The sequence below is a fragment of the Macrobrachium rosenbergii genome, chromosome 9 (genome assembly GCF_040412425.1).
Source record: "Macrobrachium rosenbergii isolate ZJJX-2024 chromosome 9, ASM4041242v1, whole genome shotgun sequence".
In the NCBI taxonomy this organism is placed as follows: domain Eukaryota; kingdom Metazoa; phylum Arthropoda; class Malacostraca; order Decapoda; family Palaemonidae; genus Macrobrachium; species Macrobrachium rosenbergii.
In genome coordinates, this window is record NC_089749.1 from 13820162 (window position 1) to 13839949 (window position 19788).

Sequence of the window (19788 nt, forward strand, 5' to 3'; positions counted from 1 at the left end):
TCTCTCTCTCTCTCTCTCTCACCAGTCCTAGGAAGTTCAGTACAATCTACAAAAAAGAATCCTACTGTCTTTTTAGCTCACTGTTCCTTAACGTGTCTTTGAATGCAATATGTTTCTCTCTCTCTCTCTCTCTCTCTCTCTCTCTCTCTCTCTCGCAATCGTCCAGTATAATCTAGAAGATAAAGAGATCCTACAGTTTTGTTAGCTAACTGTTCCTGAACTTCTTTGAATATGCAACATGTTTCTTGTATCCTCTCTCTCTCTCTCTCTCTCTCTCTCTCTCTCTCTCTCTCTCTCTCTCTCTCTCTCTCACGAACAACGTTCAGCATAATTTGTGAAAATAAACCTCTCTCTCTCTCTCTCTCTCTCTCTCTCTCTCTCTCTCTCTCTCTCTCTCTCATGCACACCGAGCAACATTCCAGCATAATTTATAAAAATAAACCCTACAATTCTTCTTGCTCACAATTCTCTCTCTCTCTCTCTCTCTCTCTCTCTCTCTCTCTCTCTCTCTCACACACACGCACACACACGAGCAACATTCCAGCATAATTTATAAAATAAACCCTACAATTCTTCTTGCTCACAACTCTCTCTCTCTCTCTCTCTCTCTCTCTCTCTCTCTCTCTCTCTGCAGCCCAAAAGCATCCCCTGAGGAGGACTCCCTAATTTCAGGACATGTTCGACATGTGCTTCGAGGCCGGCGCCAGCATCAGCATCAGGAACCGCCAGGGACTCATCCCGATGACGTTGGCGGCCATTTTGGCTCACAGAGACATCTTCTTCCACATCCTGAACATCGAGAGAGAGATATACTGGCAGATTGGTAGGTTGAATGCGTAACTCCTTATAATATTGGAGGAGGAAGAGGGTGGTGCGCAATTAGAACCTCAGATGTTCAGGCGAAGGTGCGATCAATGCATTACTGCCCTGGAACTATTCTTCTCGGATTTATGTGTTTCTTTCTCCTTTCTGTGTTTTCTGGATAATATTATTTTCAAGAGAGTAAGAGTTGAGGAAACGTATTCTCTTATTGTAAGACGCCGTACTTATAAATAGATACGTGTGTACAAATAGATGCGTTCCTTGTACTTTCTCTCTCTCTCTCTCATAAATACAAGTGTACAAGTAGATGTATTCCTTGTACTTTCTCTCTCCCTCTCTCCATAAATACAAAATATATATGTGTACAAATAGATGTACTCCTTGTACTCTCTCTCTCTCTCTCTACACGAATACATGTGTATAAATAGATGTATTCCTTGTTCTCTCTCTCTCTCTCTCTCTCTCTAATTTCAAATTCTTATGTACGTGTGCCACGAATTAAAAGTGATCCACATTGTTACACGTCCATCAATAAAAATACAAACAAATAATGCACATCATTTTGATGTTTACTAATTTTCATATTTTTCATATCTTTAAATATTTTATACTTGTTTGTGTTGAGTATATATTTTGTAATATGATTAAAAGCCTCATTTCCAGCGTCTGATATATAAAAACTTGGAGGAAAAAAGTGGGTGGGACAATTGATATGATGTCCACCCCGGAATAAAAAGTGGGGGGATATGTCGTCCCCCACCCCCCTCCCCGTCAGCAGATGACGCCCATGACATCACAGGTGAAAATTAGGTTAACGAACCGTCACGAATAAACGAGTATTGCCTCTGTATTCCTTAACCAGGTAATATCACCTGCGCTGCCTACCCGTTAGAAGACCTGGATACCATTAACACCGAGACGGGTGAAACTCAGACGAAGTCGGCTCTGAATCTCATCGCTTATGGGGTAAGCAATAACAAAGATTAAGTTGCTGTTATGCAGAATTTGCATATGGGGTCTCTCTCTCTCTCTCTCTCTCTCTCTCTCTCTCTCTCTCTCTCTCTCTCTCTTTCTTTCCTTCTGAGGGTTTTGCTGATATGTCATTTCATATTTAATTAACAAACTCATATTATATATATATATATATATATATATATATATATATATATATATATATATATATATATATATATATATATACAGTACAATGATGAAATATAATCTAGGCTTTCCAGTGACAAGCAGAGCGTTTCCAAAGTGTGCAGAAATCGAGAAGTTAGTAGGGCATTGTGGTTTTTAAAATTACTTGAGTATCCGGGTGAGAGATGACCAGCAGATAAACATAACATATTTATATATATATATATATATTATAACCTATATATATATATATATATATATATATATATATATATATATATATATATATATGTATGTATATATATATATACGCACACACTTAAGCCTAACCTAGAACCCAATTCACTACGAGACAAGACAACTACATATCAGCTGGCAGAAACCGATAAACGTAGGCATACGAACACGGTCGCATGATGGACGCTCCCATTGTCCGAATGTATGAGGCTATGCCATAAATTACAACGGTAGGCCGTTTGCTAAATTTGCGCCGTGTTAATGTTTGTTGATGTCTGTCAGTTTATTGAGGAAGCATATTCTCCGGTTGGCTTGCTCGTGATTGATTTGAATGACTCGAAAATGGAGGGAGTTAGTCTGAGAGAAACTGTCTATTTGGAAATACATTCAAGTATGGGTGTCATTCGATGCTACATGTGATAAATAAACGTATATGTATATATATGTATGTATATATATATATGTATATATATATATATGTATGTATATATACATAAATAAATATATATATATATATATATATATATATATATATATATATATATATATATATATATATATATATACACACACATATATATATATATATATATATATATATATATATATATATATATATATATATATATATATATATATACACACTATATATATATATATGTATGTATATTCAAGATTCATTATACATCCATACCTGTATAATAAAAATACATCTTTTCCTATTTTTGGCGAGTCCCAGCCTCACCCCCCCAAAAAAAAACCCTCTCTCCATATAAGTCATCCTTACATCAGCTTCAAGGACCCACTGAATGATAAGCTTAAAACCTAGGACTACAATGACCAGAAAAGAAACAAGCCAAAAATGCGCCGAAACTTCTTCGGCGCAATTGGAGTTTTCTGTATAGCGTATAATGCTGGATGAAACTCTCAGCCGCGGCCCATGAAACTCTCAGCATCGGCCGGTGAAACTTTCACCCACGGTCCGGTGATGGCCTGTGTTGTTGGCGCCTATATCGGTGCCAGACGCACGATCATGGCTAACTTTAACATTAAATAAAATAAAAATCACTGAGGCTAGAGGGCTGCAATTTGGCATGCTTGACGACTGGAGGGTGGATGACCAACATACCAATTTGCAGCCCTCTAGCCTTAGTAGTTTTTAAGGTCTGAGGGCGGACGGAAAAAGTGCGGACAGACAAGTAGCCATCTCAATAGTTTTCTTTTACAGAAAACCAAAAAAAGCAAAAATGTAACTCATTCTCTTCAACATTAACCAAAAGGAGTCCCCTGCAAGGCTGAATCCCGGAGATTCTCAGAGAGATTCCATCAAAGAGCCAAGGGATCATTATATTCTCTCTATGTTATACATTGCGTCATTGGATGTGCTTAGAGTGTTCTCTAATCTAATATGAATATAAATAGGAGGGTTTAATATTGACATTGATTTCACTGAAGTGCTTGTCGATACGAACGCAGTTACACGCAGGCCATATTCATAAATACACACACACACATATATATATACACAGCTATATAATATACATATTTATATATACATATATATATAATATATGTATATTTATAAATAATATATACATATATATGTATGCATGTATATACATAAATAAATAAATATATATATATACTGTATATTTATAAATATATATATATATATATATATTATATATATATATATATATATAAATATATATATATATATATATATATATATATATATATATATATATATATAAATATATTTATATATATATATATATATATATATATATATATATATATATATATATATATATATATATATATATATATATATATATATATATATATATATATATATATATATATATATATATAGAATGGTCAAGTCAACTGCCTACTACTACAATATCTCTACCAATTTATATATATATATATATATATATATATATATATATATATATATATATATATATATATATATATATATATATATATATATATATATATATATATATATAATATAATGTATGTATATATATGTGTGTGTGTGTGTGTGTATAAATCACAATCATCCCATACTTCTTTCATACAAGTATTCACAGGAATTTAACTAAAAAGAACACGGAATTCAAACTCGTAGGCCCATGAATAAAGAAAAAACATTGTCCTAGGAATGACTGGAAAATAAAGGGTTCCTTTATTCATTCAATACAAGCCGGACAAATGACATCATATACAACATTCATGCGGTAGCGCGGTAAAGATAAAATAATTTTTCTTACCATTGTTTCAAGAAAAATACCGATGGCAAGTGTTTGGGTACGAAAGGGTATCGATCAGACATACACAACGCATTAAAGTATGATTGGTTAGTCCAATGGCACAGTCTCCCAGAGGACGTCGTGCAATTGGAACTTCAAAAGTTCAAGCGAAGATGCAGTGCATTACTACCCTAATGCTATTATCCTTGCATTTTAATATATTTTTATCTATTAATTTATTTACTCATTAATATTTTTTATGAAGTGAGAACTCTTCTTTCTGTAACTTCCTCTACCTTCTCTTACTTCCTAATGAGCACCATATTCCTTGGAAAAAAAAGTATACCTTAGTTTAACCAGACCACTGAGCTGATTAACAGCTCTCCTAGAGAGGGCTGGCCCGAAGGATTAGATTTATTTTACGTGGCTAAGAACCAATTGGTTACCTAGCAACGGGACCTACAGCTCATTGTGGAATCCGAACCCTATTATAACGAGAAATGAATTTCTGTCACTAGAAATAAATTTCTCTAATTCTTCATTGGCCGGTCGGAGAATCGAACGCAGGCCCAGCAGAGTGCTATCCAAGAACGATACCAACCCGTCCAATGAGAAACTATATTCCTTGGAAGCTTGAATTTCAAGTCAGTGGCTCCTTTGGTGGGATTGTTCCTTATGAATAGGGATCATCTTCTTAATACTAACAGTGATAATAATGCAGGCATCCAGATGGTTTTTTCTAACTCAGGGCCGAATAAAAGTAAGGAAAAGGACTGAAAATAGGGTGGGCCGTTACAACGAATTAACCTATTCACCTACTTCTTAAAGGGAAAGGTGTTTACAAAAACCAGAAATCGAATAATAACGCGAGAAGTGATTTTCAAAATTTGGTTGCCAAAGAACAAAAACAGCCCAGAGAATTTTTTGACCAAAGAATTACTGATTTCCAGAAGGTAAATGTGGGGAGGAGACACCTAACGGGTGTTACAAGGCTGTCTGATATCATAGGCAGGCATTCCCAAGAACTGCGAACTAATGTAGAATAGTGGGTTGCATTAGTTAAGTATTATTAAGAATTAAGGAAAGTAAAATAATATGAATGTACTTTTTCCTCTCTTGCAGAACAAAGAAGCTCATTTGGATCTCATGGAAGGGCCAATTGTCGATCTTCTGAAGACCAAATGGGAAGCTTTTGTCAAAAACAGGTACGCTTTTTTTTAGTGTTAATGAATATACACACAGACACTTATATATATATATATATATATATATATATATATTATATATATATATATATATGTATGTATGTATAATGAAACATGAGTGTGTTTCATATAAATAAATTTAAGTCTCACATCGGGAACGAACACCGCACTCCCGAGTGGCAGGCCAGGGCGATACCAATTGACCTACCTTGCTGAGTCAGAAATTTATATATATATATATATATATATATATATATATATATATATATACTGTATATATATAAATATATATATATATATATATATATATATATATATATATATATATATATATATATAGAGGTGGCCCTAATGATAAACAATCCAAGCAGTTGTTACCACGTCCATCCTATAACATCTGGATCAACGTTAAACCCTTTGTACAATCAACTCCTACATTATCATACACTTCGAAAAGATCATCAGCAACGTGTTGACCTCACTGACAAACACTGCACTCCTTTCTGAATGCAAAGACACCTCCATGTCTTCCTGTCTTCCTACTTCTTCCCCCATTCGCTAATTTATTGATACCTTTTGCTATAATATCTGGGTATTTCCTCACACAACACAAAACATTTTGACGCAGTTCTACCACATCCTTCTACATTAAAAAAAATAAAACTGTATTGTACTATTTCACTTTTTGGTTTTTTAATAAAGAAAAAATGGTTGCAGGATCCATACCTTGGCCAGTTCCAGAACGGCGTACGTGGTTCTGTTCCAAAAATTCCTGATGCTCTGAAAACCCATCAGTAAGGTTCTTGCCGTTGGACCTTCGTAATCAGGTTCCGCTTGAACAGTATTTCCTGATGGCTGTACCGTTTATCATCGCTGGTTGCTATCAGTCGTTCACTGACCTACAAATAAATATTGCAATGTAAATAGCAATAAAAATAATTAACGATGATAAAAAACAATGATGCTAGTAAGAACATCATTTAGCACAGACAGCTTACTGCCGCTCTTTGTAAAGTCAAGTACACCTTAGTTTTACCAGACCACTGAGCTGATTAACAGCTCTCCTAGGGCTGGCCCGAGGATTAGACTTATTGTACGTGGCTAAGAACCAACTGGTTACTTAGCAACGGGACCTACAGCTTATTGTGGAATCCGAACCACACTGTAGCGAGAAATGAATTTCTATCACCAGAAATAAATTCCTCTAACTCTTCATCAGCCGGCCGGAGACTCGAACTCGGGCCTAGCGAGTGCTAGCCCACAGCTCTACCGACTCGCCCAACGAAGAGCTATAAATATTGTTTTGTAAACAGTAATATAATAAAGTAGTGATGATAAGAACACTAATGCTGATAAGAATATCGTTGATCACAGAGGAATTATTTTGTAAATAGGAAAATAATAAGCACCGATAACAAAAACAATTATACCAATAAGAATATCATTTAGTACAAAGGATATATATGCAATCATTCACAATCTCTAGAAACTCTCTGGCCTCATTTTAACCCATTGCTGGTTATGCCAACTCCTAAGATCTATTTTAAATTTTAGTTGTTTTTTTAAAGCCCTCCACCCTTCCCTAAGAGAGAATCATTACGCTAACGACTTGGCCACTGAAAACCTAGCATGAAAAAGAAATCATTAGCAATACTGTCAGGGAAAATAATATCTAATATGAATCATGATGATCATGAATTTTTTTCATTACGCCTAATTGACTTAACAATGGAGAAAAAACCAAGGTCGAAAAAGCTATACAATTATAGCCAAAAAATTAAATATGAAAAGCAAAATCAAACCTAGAGTTCAAGTGCAATCTCAATAACAAGCAAAAATAATACTTAAATATTAAACAAAAAAAGAGAGAGAAAAAAATTAGTGACGTATAATTACGTCTTTGATCGTATGAGTCATTCACATTAAATACCCTCAACCCCCTTCCCCAGCCGGCCCCAGTACCCAGGACACCCCCCCCACACCCCCCAAAAAAGAAGACGCTGAAAGCTTCATTAATTATCAAAGGACGAGAAGTTTTTTGGGCCTAATTTTCGACGTCAAATGACATTTCACCGTTCATTAGTTGATGTTTAGATATACATTAAAGGCTGTGTAATTGCCACATGGATCATATTCCTTCTTTAAGGGCTTCTAAATTAATGAAATATAAAATATACATAAGGAATCATTTTGAAATTTCGTACATAAGATATTCATAAGAAATCATTTTGAAATTTCGTACATAAGATACACATAAGAAATCATTTTGAAATTTCATACATAAAATATTCGTAAGAAATCATTTTGAAATTTCATACGTAAAATATACATAAGAAATCATTTTGAAATTTCACACGTAAAATATACATAAGAAATCATTTTGAAATTTCATACGCAAAATATACATAAGAAATCATTTCAAAATTTCATACGTAAAATATACACAAGAAATCATTTTGAAATTTCATACATAAAATATACATAAGAAATCATTTTGAAATTTCGAGCGTAGAATATACATAAGAAATAATTTAAAAATTTCATACATAAAATATTCATAAGAAATAATTTTGAAATTTCGAACATAGAATATACGTGACTGGTGGAATTTCGAACCATATACTTCATAGTAATAAGATTAGAATTTTGAATATATACTTTATAAAAATAAGACTAGAATTTCGAAAACATACCTAACAGAAATACGATCCGAATTTGGGATATATACCAAATGGAAAAAATATTGGAATTTCGAAAAATTGCAGACAGAAAAAAAAGACTGGAATTTCGAAACACAAAATATACGCAACAAAAGAACAAGAGCCAAAAGTTATATAAAAATATACATAACAATATTACACAGAGTGGAATCTCAAATAAAACATGCTGTACTTAATTTAAGTGGTGTTCCGAAGCATGAAATATAGAGAATACGAAATAAAATCGGAATATCGGTGGAATATCGTGACCTGTAATCTCGATCCGGACATTCTCGCTCTTTTGAAATACCTGTAAATCCTTCGTTTGTGTATTTAGACTTTACAGACACTGGAACAAAAGGCAAGCGCTTGCAAGCAAGGTCACTATTCTCTAGCGGTTTATTAGAAATTTCTTTGTGTTTATAAACATGAGCTTTTGTAAGGGTGTGAAATAAACGCGTTTTTCAGAAGTGAAAAGCAAAGGCTTGTATTGTTAATGGAACGCTGGACAATACGAAAAGGAGGTCTTTGGGACTTACATGAATAAAATCATGAAGAGTTTGAATGAATAAAGGAATAACTTGTGAATAACGGTGCTGCCCAAGTGCCCTCCCCCAGCCAACCAACCCAATCTCAGCCCCTACCCCGCCCCCCAAAAGACACAATGATGATGCAAGTGGTAATACCAAATCTCATACCATGTAAGGCTTTCAACATCTAAAGGCATCCCCCTGATGCTCTAGGGTAAGTATGAATGTATACCAAATCCCTTGCTCTTGTTGTATAGCTGTTGATACCTCAGTGTCATCTGAGTGTTCCCCTCTGATATTTGGGTGTTCCCTTTGAGGTCTGAGTGTTCCCCTCTGAGGCCTGAGTGTTCCCTTTGAGGTCTGAGTATTCCCCTCTGAGGTCTGAGTGTTCCCCTCTGATACTTGAGTGTTTCCCCTCTGACATCTGGGTGTTCCCTTCTGAAATCTAAGTGTTCCCCTCTGAAATCTAAGTGTTCCCTTCTGATAGGTGTGTTCCCTTCTGAAATCTAAGTGTCCCGTTCTGATAAGCGTGTTCCCCTCTGATATCTCAGTTTTCCCCTCTGATATCTAAGTTTTAGCCTCTGGTATCTGAGTTTCCCCCCCCCCTTATATCTAAGTTTTCCGCTCTGATATTTGAGCTTTCCCCTCTGATATCTGAGTTTTTCCCCTCTGATATCTGAGTGTTCCCCTCTGATATCTGAGTGTTCCCCTCTGATATCTGAGTGTTCCCCTCTGATATCGGACTACTCCCATCTGATATCTGAGAGTTCCTCTTCGATTTGAGAATGTTTCCCTCTGATATGTGACGGGTCCACTCTGATATTTAACTGTTACCCTCTGATATATGTGTGTTCCCTTTCATATCTGGGTGTTCCCCTCTGACATCTGAGTTTCATTCTGATATCTAAGAGTTGCCCTCTGATAACTGAATGCTCTTCTCTGACATCTGAACGTTTCCCTCTGATGTCTGAGTGTTCCCTTCTGATATCCGTGTTCCCTTCTGATATCCGTGTTCCATTCTGATATCTGTGTTCCATTCTGATATCAGAGTATTCCTCTCTGATATCTGACTGTTCCCCCTCTGATGTATGTGTGTGTTTCCTTCTGATATCTGAGTGTTCCCCTGTGATATCCCAGGGTAAATAAAATAACGCTGAAATCTCTACAGTAATACCACTGACGACATATATATTCAACAACACGAAAATGAAATAAAAAAAGACAGGATAATTTATCATAGAGTAGAGAGACAAGGAATTAGAATTACCGTAATTATCACATGACAAATTAGGTTGAAAAATGGTTATTAAATTCGTAAAACCGTGTTTACTTGGAAAAGGTAAGTAAACGTCATTTACTTGACGTGAGAAAACCAGATGTATTGCTCATGATGCCTCAGCGCAGGTGAATTAATAGAGAGAGAGAGAGAGAGAGAGAGAGAGAAGAAGAGAGAAGAAAGCTCTGGCTCGAATGCTCCTAAACAACTCTCGCCGTTACACAGCATTATCGAACTAAAACCCTTTAGACCCATTGGAAACCAAAAACTCACCTCCAAGGTAAACTTCCTTTTCAGTCCATTTTATCCTATATTTTTATCCTTATTTTTATCCTCCCTTCCTCCCCACTCCTTTCTCGATTAGGGCATTAAGCGCGCGGTGGGCTACCGGACGAAAGAGAGTGACGGACTTTATAAAGAGCGTGAGTGACGTCAATCACTCACTCACGTGGTTGGGGAGACACGTGATCGTCGTCAATCACCCATGTGTCGGGTTTCCTCTTACTTCATAGGATTTCCTCGTTCCCGGAATCCTCACCCGCAGATGTCCCCTAATTCCTATCCCAATCCCGTCCTCAACTAACTCCTACCCTTCTCTCTCTCTCTCTCATTTATCCACTTCTCTCTCTTCTCTCTCTCTCTCTCTCTCTCTCTCTCTCTCTCTCTCCTCTTTATCCCTCTCTTTCACTCCCCTTCTCTGTTTCTATCTCTCTCCTTCTCTCCCATTTTATCTCTCTCTCTCTCTTTCTCTCGCTTCTTTATTCCTCTCTTTCACTCCCCTTCTCTCTTTCTATCTCTCTCCCTTTCTCTCCCCTTTTATCTCTCTCTCTTTCCCTTCCTCTCTCTCTTTCTCTCTCATTCTCCCCTCTCTCTCTCTCTCTTTATCCTCCTATCTCTCTCTCTCTCTTTATACTCTCTCTCTCTCTCTCTCTCTCGCGCGCCAAGCCGTCCCCCTTCGATCTGTTTGCGTGTGACTGCTATTTCTGCTTCTCCAGCCTGATTGATATCAAATCTCCCGTGTAAAAATTTCGTAACGTTCGTTGCCAAATGGCAAAAAAAAAAAAAACCCACTCACACATTTTCCTGTAGCATTTATGAGCACGTTCCCAGATGTTTATGCTTCCTCTGTTTTTTTTCTCTTTATGAATGTTTTTTTTTATCTCTCTCTCTCTCTCTCGCTCTCTCTCTCTCTGTTTTTTTGTTTTTTGCACCATTAATGTTTTATCCGCTGGGACGTGATGCTGCGGAAATGTGGATTTTATATATCCCGCCCTCTCTCTCTCTCTCTCTCTCTCTCTCTCTCTCTAGGAAGGCATACATTCTGGTTTACTTATGTTTACTGTGAAAGGAAAGACGGCTAATGGTGTTAATAGACCATCTGCTTTTAGAAAAGACACCTAATGGTGCTAATGAACTATCTTCTTTTGGGAAAGAGAACTAACGGTGTTAATAGACTATCTGCTTTTAGGAGATGACCCTCTTGCCTTATACAAAAAGAGATATAATGAGACACCATGACCGAGACACTGATATAGATGAAAGGTTTCCTTACCTTACGTGTGAGTGTATTGAATGTCTAGGTCGCGATACTTATAAATAATCTATGATAATGTGATATCTAATGATCAGGACCTTAGGCAAACGAAATATGATTAAACAGATTTCAAGAGCAGCATCCATTGTGATGTCGAATAGAGACTGAATTGAATTGAATATAGAATGATGCACTGGGACCTATTAGGTCATTCAGGGCTGAAACGGAAATTGACAGTAAAGGTTTGAAAGGTGTAACAGGAGGAAAACCTCAAAGCAGTTCCACTACAATCAATTGTTAGAGAGGGAGGAAAGTAAGATGGAAAGTAAGGAGGAAGTGTGAACGAAAGGGACTGCAGCTAGCCGAGGCACGCCGCAAAGAACTGGGGGTGAGCTGCCCACAGTGCACCGCATGAGGTGAACTGGAGGGATATCGATTTACAAAGTAAAAAAAGTTTTGAGTCCTCTCAATTTTAGACATGATTAATACGCAACACGAATGGGACAAATCAAATCTTCCAATCCAACTTTGTCATTGTCTAAATCTGGTCTCACTAACTAGTAAATCCTATCTGCAAAATTAAGAAATCCAAGACAGACTTAAAGTAATCAGGATTGAGGTGCAGTCGAAAAGGGATTAGATATTTTTCTAAGCTTCTTTTATATGTCCTGCAACTCTTGTTCCTCCTTGTATCAGCTGGTTGGCTGGCTGAGCCAAGCAGTCCACACGAGGCTTCTAATTTCCTTTAACACAAACTATACTTACTGAATGTCCTATAAAATAAAGCATTTACTGGCCTGAAAGAGACTTTTCTAAGTCCATTAATTCAAGAGTTAAACAATGTCACCTTGGTTTACTGATGTCTGTTTCTGTTTGTTTATGCAATGTTCATTTATTATCCTATTCGTATTTGTTAAATTTATTTTCTCATTTTTCTCATTTTTTCGTGTTCATTCTTTCTGTTGAATCTTGATTTGCTCATTTCGAATAATAATAATAATACAATGTATGTCATAATGCTAATAATAATAATAATAATAATAATAATAATGTGTAATTATTATTATTATTATTATTATATTATTATTATCATGTATTATTATTATTATGTAATTAATAATTATTAACAATAATAATAATAATAATAATAATAACAACAATAAATAATAATAATAACTAATAATGATTTAAAAAATAATATTAATATTTTAATCTAATAATAAAATAATAATAAAAATAATAATAATAATAATAATGATTACCATGTAATAACAGTGATTTCGGATGGCTTCTGGAGAGAGAGAGAGAGAGAGAGAGAGAGAGAGAGAGAGAGAGAGAGAGAGAGAGACCTCGTAATGGCTTTAATGGAGTTGGAGTGTACACAGATTACAAGAAGGATTAAGGGTTGTTGATGCTGTAGGAAGGTGTTGATTAAACTCATCAGGGAGAGAGCCACAAAGAAAGAGCCGCCCAGGAAGAGGAAATATATAATATATATATATATATATATATATATATATATATATATATATATATATATATATATATATATATATATACTATACATTTACACACATATATACACATATATAAATACGGATGTATATTACTATAGTGCCTCCAATAATTATTTATCAAACTACACTGGCTCATTTAGACAAGTTCTAATTAAAAGAAATTAATGTTCTCATTTTCATTCAAGCCAGCAGGTCCATTATAATTATTATTATTATTATTATTATTATTATTATTATTATTATTATTATTATTATTCTGTCTTTCCAGATTCAACCACCTGTTCCTCGTGTTTCTCGTGTACTTCCTCATATCGATGGGAGCCTACGTCAATCGTCCCGTTCCCTGCACGAGCTTGAAGACTTTGTCTTCGGGTGTGAAATCTGACGTGACCTTTCCTTCCCTGGGCATCACTTGCGTTAACGTTACGGTCACCATCGTGCCCAATGCCACGCTTGAGGATGCGTCTGTGAGTGACTGTTAGGGGCATTAAATGAGTTTTCATTTTTCAGGGCATTTTTTTTCTTAATAAGTCACAAGTCGGGGATGACGATAAGGATGCGAATAGGTTTCATTTAATAATAATAATAATAATAATAATAATAATAATAATAATAATAATAATAATAATAATAATAATAATAATCCACAATACATGTGTATCATGTCAAATGTAGTCTTCGTATAATAATAATAATAATAATAATAATAATAATAATAATAATAATAATACAAAAATAATAATATCATAATCAAATGTGTGTATCATGTCAAATAATAATAATAATAATAATAATAATAATAATAATAATAATAATAATAATAATAATAATAATAAAAATAATCTATAAAACACGTGTATCATGACAAATTGTGACATGCATTTTTGAGTGAAGGATTTTCTGCATGATAAAATGAGAGAGAGAGAGAGAGAGAGAGAGAGAGAGAGAGAGAGAGAGAGAGAAGAGAGAGAGTCTCTGCCTCTTAAAGCTTACATTTTTATCTCTCCCAAAATCTATGTCAGATGTTGCTAGCTACCTAATAAACAAGGAGATTTACTGACAAACAAAAAGACTCTATCTAAAACTTAATTGTTGGAGAAAATAAAATTAATAATAATAGTAATCATTCCGAATAAAAAAAATATATGTATCGTGAGATAACGAAGCAAGAAAAATGTCTGCAGAAAGAAAAACTAAAAAATGAGGTCATTTCGAAAAAATGGTTTCTATTATTTATTTTTTATTTACTTATTTATTTATTTTTTTGAAGACGGATTCTTGCTCTTCGTAAGTGACACTTCTTTGATTTTGAAAGAAGGAGAATGAAATATTATGCTACATTAATAAGTACTTAATTTTCTGAAGTGATATTTACTTCTTTTCAAAAGACATTGATGTATGCTGTCACTTGCAAGAACCGATATATGATTTTTCAAAAGGAGAATGATATATTCTGCAACCTTGCAGAATATTTCATTTCCTGACGTAATATATTACTATTTTTCAGAAGACATTAATATGATGTCGCTTGCAAGAGCCGATGCGATTTTGTTGCATTTCACATTTTTCATGACGCATAGAACCACTATTTTATGATGATGCTTACGTTTTCCCGCATAACATACACACATACATTCGCATCTCCGCAAAGCTTATTATTTTGTTTAACGTTTGATGGCGTCGCTAACTAACTGATTGTTTGAATGGCGGGCCTTTGTTGTTTTGTACGGGTTGGTTTAAAGTTTTTTGTGTGTATGCTTTTTTTAAAGAGTGGGGAGAGAGTTTTGAACTATGCTTATGAATTTGTTTCGATTATATTTTGTTTTATTTCGACATTTGATGGCGATATATGAATAATAAATGAGCGCCATCTCTTATGTCTGACGGAGAATATATGACTATTGTTATTATATTTATGGTTATATGTATACAAATTTTTTATGTATATATATATATTATATATGTATATGTATATGTATATGTATATATATATATATATATATATATATATATATATATATATATATTATACATTATACACACATATATATATAAATATAAATATATTTATATATATATATATATATATATATATATATATATATATATATATATATATATATATATATATATAACATATAAAACACCATCACAGGAGCCTACAAACATGAATGTGATTGATTGAGTCTCCAAAGCTTTCATTGCAATGGAGGTTTCGTCTCCGCATCACCATTTACCTAAATGAATGAGGCAGGCAATAATTTTGCGCGTTATTTCTGGAGGCACTCGCTGGTAGCGGAAACAGCCCATTCCTGGAAGGATATAGGAAATATATAATCGTTACCTCTCGATCCCAATGGGAGTACAACAACTCCGGCAACTCCGCACGATAATCCTTTTATCTGGGAAGCCGCCATTATCGTCGTCTGTCAATAGTCGCTTGCATGTGATCTGAAGTTGCAACTCGAAACACAAGGCGGGGTTAATCAGGATAATTGCTTGTCATCTATCTCTCTCTCTCTGTCTCTAACTCTCTATCAAAGAGACTCCTTCTTCTTCTTCCTCTTCTTCTTCTTCTTCAATGGCAGACGCCTTGACGTCGTGATTCGTCGTAGGAAAAACTGTTCCCGCCTCTCAAAGGACTCTCTTCAACTGCCTTCCCGAGACGGAACGCTGCTGGCAAAAAAAAATAAAATAAAAAAAAACACGCCCCGCTTTCTTCGGGAGACTTTCGGCGTCTTTGTTCCGCCCTTTCCCCTCCTCCTCCTCCACCTCCTCCTCCTCCTCCTCCTGAAATGAAGACCTTCTTAGCGGCGGCGGGAGGACTTATTCAAAGGGCATCGATACCGCACATTCAGCTGCCAATTTTTTATTTTTTTTATTTTTTAACAGCGGCTGCCTGTCTCTCCCACGGGATGAAGACATTGGCTGCGACTTTCACTCTCGCTTTCACTTTCACTTTCACTTTTATCCAGAGGTACGTGGAGGCGAGACCCTTCTTTATTCCTTTCTTTTTTTTATAAGGGCGTGATGTTCTAGATATTTTTAAAAACAGGAGCTTATTCTTGTCTTCTTATGTGTCATGCACTATGAGGTACTATTTGAGGTTCTGTCTGTCTGTCAGTCTGTCCGTCCGTCAGTCTGTCTGTCAGTCTGCCTTAACGTAAGACGCGTCCTTGCGTACTTAAGGATCAATTAGAAATAATTATGGGTCTATCTATCTATCTATCTTTTTTAATATTTTTTTGATAGGTTTTGGGTTTCCTGATACAATAATATCTTTACCACTATCCCTCTCTCTCTCTCTTTCGGTTACAATAGAAAGAATAAAATAAAATATAATTTAATTTCACATCAAGCAAAGTACAACTTTCTCTCTCTCTCTCTCACTGAGAGATTTTACCTCTACGTACTGAAAGTAATTATATATTAGTTTCCATGACCTTAGCTTTTCAGCAACGTTTAATTACAAATCTCTCTCTCTCTCTCTCTCTCTCTCTCTCTCTCTCTCTCTCTCTCTCTCTCTCTCTCTCTCTCCTGAAATGGCAATCTAATAGGTCTTTGATCCCTCATGCGCCATGAAGTCTCAAAAATATTTCTGTTTGTGACAGCTTGCTGTTAGCATTGATCAGAAAACAATAATTACTTTTAAGGATCCTATCGCTGTCACTTTAATATTTATATAAAGATTTTTATAGATTTTATTTTATAGTTATCCTTTTATGATTTTCTTTTTAGCAGGTTAAAATATGTTAACTGAAGATCATGAATTGAACAGTGATTAAGTTTGTTTAACTGAAATTATCTTAAAGAATACGATTTTTTTTTCAGAATTTTCAAGCAAGAGAAGAAATTTTTTGGAATTTGGACAAAAGTAAAATATTTTGAAGGAATTGTTTTACAATCTCTCTCTCTCCTCCTCTTTGTCTCCCCTCTCTCTCTCTCTCTCTCTCTCTTCTCTCTCTTTCTCCCCTCCTCTCTCTCTCTTTCTCTCTCTCCATCCCCCCTCCTCTCTCTCTCTCTCTCTCTCTCTCTCTTCTTTTCTTTCTCTCTCTCTCTTTTTTCTCTCTCTCTCTCTTCTTTCTCCCCCATCCCCTCTCTTCTCTCTCTCTCTTTCTCTCTCTCACACAGTTTCTCTCTCTCTCTCTCAAAATAACTTTCAGATCAAAATACACCTCCAGAAAATAACCGGAGAGAGCACACTCCAGAAAAATGAGAGAGAGAGAGAGAGAGAGAGAGAGAGAGAAGAGAACATACACCTCCACCTCTTCCAAATCAGGTCACAACCGACCCGTCGCATGCCCTGCGGAACCACAGCCTGGGGATCGACGTGCCCCTGGGCATAGCTTCCTCGTCCTCCTCGCCCATCTTCTCGTTCCCGAACGTCACCGTCGGGCCGGTCGAGGGAGGCGGGGCGGGATTGGCCATCGAGTACCACCCACTCCTCGGGGATGACCTCGTGACCTCGGTTCCCGAAGACGCGGTCACTGTGCAGTATATCGTCGAGGGTGAAGAGGTACGATGACTTTAGAGTTTTGTTGGTGTTGGTTGCTGGTTTGTGTGTTGATGTTAATTGTAACTTTTTTTTTTAACTAGGACATAAATTGTTTATAAATGTAAACTTGTTTTTTGTTTATGTTAGAAGATTATTATTTATGTTATATATATATATATATATATATATATATATATATATATATATATATATATATATATATATGTATGTATGTATGGTGTATGTATATAATGTATATATATATATATATATATATATATATATATATTATGTTTATATAGGTATATATAGTATATATATGTATATTATATATATATATATATATATATATATATATATATATATATATATATATATATATATATATATATATATATATATATATAAACCAACACACAAACACAAGAACACATACAGACACATACACACACACACACAACACTATTCTATGTATCAATCGTTCCAGGTTTCCGTGACAATCGGCAGCTCACTGAACGACTTCTTAACCTCTACTGTGACCCTCGACCCCCTGTCGGGGGATGGGGTCGCCCTCCCCCCACTGTCTCTGACGTGTTACAACAAGACCCACGATCTGAGGATGACGGGGCAGAACACCACGTTCTTCATTACCAGCGTGAAGCTCAAGTAAGATGCTTGGGATGAAGTTGCGAGCCCCATGCCCTTCTGTATGTTGACTGTGGCCAATCATAGCTGACTGGCCACCAGGTACATAATTCACTGCTCAGACAATCAGAGGGGCAATTGATTTTTCGTGAACTGGGCTATTTTGCCTCTGATGGCCTAAGCAGTGAAAATATGTACCTAGTGGTTAGTCGACTGTGGTGGGTTATAGCCAAGGAAGAAAAAGTCATGAGCTTTTTCATTATCACCTGAAAACTAAACTAGATTTTCGATATCAATGATTCTGTGACTGGCACTAGTTCGAATCCTGGCGTGGACGGACAGTTTCTTTATTTCATTTCTAAAATTCGACCAAAAGATTTCAGAGGAAAACGTAGCACCGCGTGTACCTCGAGAAACAACCTTATATATATATATATATATATATATATATATATATATATATATATATATATATATATATATATATATATATATATATATATATATAATTTATTGAAATATTAAACGATAATTGAATTATGAATACCTGAATTCCTAGCTACGCAATTATAACAAATCGCTAATTTTTACTTGGGCAGGATAAAAGAAAGGGTATTTATAAAAATAAAATAAACATATACTCGGCGTTTGTTTGTCAGACTCACCTGCAAAGGAAGCACCATAGAAAATGTAAACAAGAAAATATAAAACGCTAAAACTACTTCAGGTTCTTTGCGGCGTCCGTTCGGCCCGTAGCTGCAACCCCTTTCATTCCTTTTACTGTGCTTCCATTCATATTCTCTTCATTCCATCTCGCTATCCACCCTCTCCTAACAGTTGTTTCACAGTGCAACTGCTTTGAGGTTTTCCTCCTGTTACACCTTTCAAACCTTTCTACTCTCAATTTCCCTTTCAACGCTGAATGACCTCATAGGTCCCAGAGCTTGGCCTTTTGCCTAAGTTCTATATTCCACTCCAGTCACCTCCAATCAAAACAGACCGATAGAGATGTACAGTCTAAATTGACGATCTTGACCTCTCCTATCTTCTTTTTGTTAGGGACCATTCTCTCTCGACAACAACTGTGGCCCCGACCCTTGCGCCGGCGGACACAAATTCGACAGACAACGAAACCAGGGTGGACCCTTGCCTCTGCCACTTGTGGAGGGCACCTGAGCCGAAAAAAAAAGGTCTGACATAGGAATGTTAGGTATATATATATATATATATATATATATATATATATATATATATATATATATATATATATATATATATATATATATATATATATATATGTATATTATATATATATAAGCCTTTTGCTGTGTTCTAAGACTGCTTTACGAGTTTTCAGAAACCCATAAAAAGACACTACTTATGCGATAAAACAATATTTTACAGTTAACAAGATTTTATTCCTGATC

General features: G+C 35.3%; 1 protein-coding gene across 1 annotated transcript in view; it reads left to right on the forward strand.

The window, feature by feature from the left end:
* The window catches only part of nan (transient receptor potential cation channel subfamily V member nanchung), an 80284-nt gene that overhangs the window by 43734 nt on the left and 16762 nt on the right, over positions 1-19788 (forward strand). The window contains 7 exon segments of the mRNA XM_067109312.1: positions 673-823; positions 1685-1788; positions 5583-5665; positions 13490-13688; positions 17501-17737; positions 18204-18382; positions 19421-19551. Of these exon segments, the coding sequence (XP_066965413.1) occupies positions 673-823; positions 1685-1788; positions 5583-5665; positions 13490-13688; positions 17501-17737; positions 18204-18382; positions 19421-19551 (1084 nt within the window).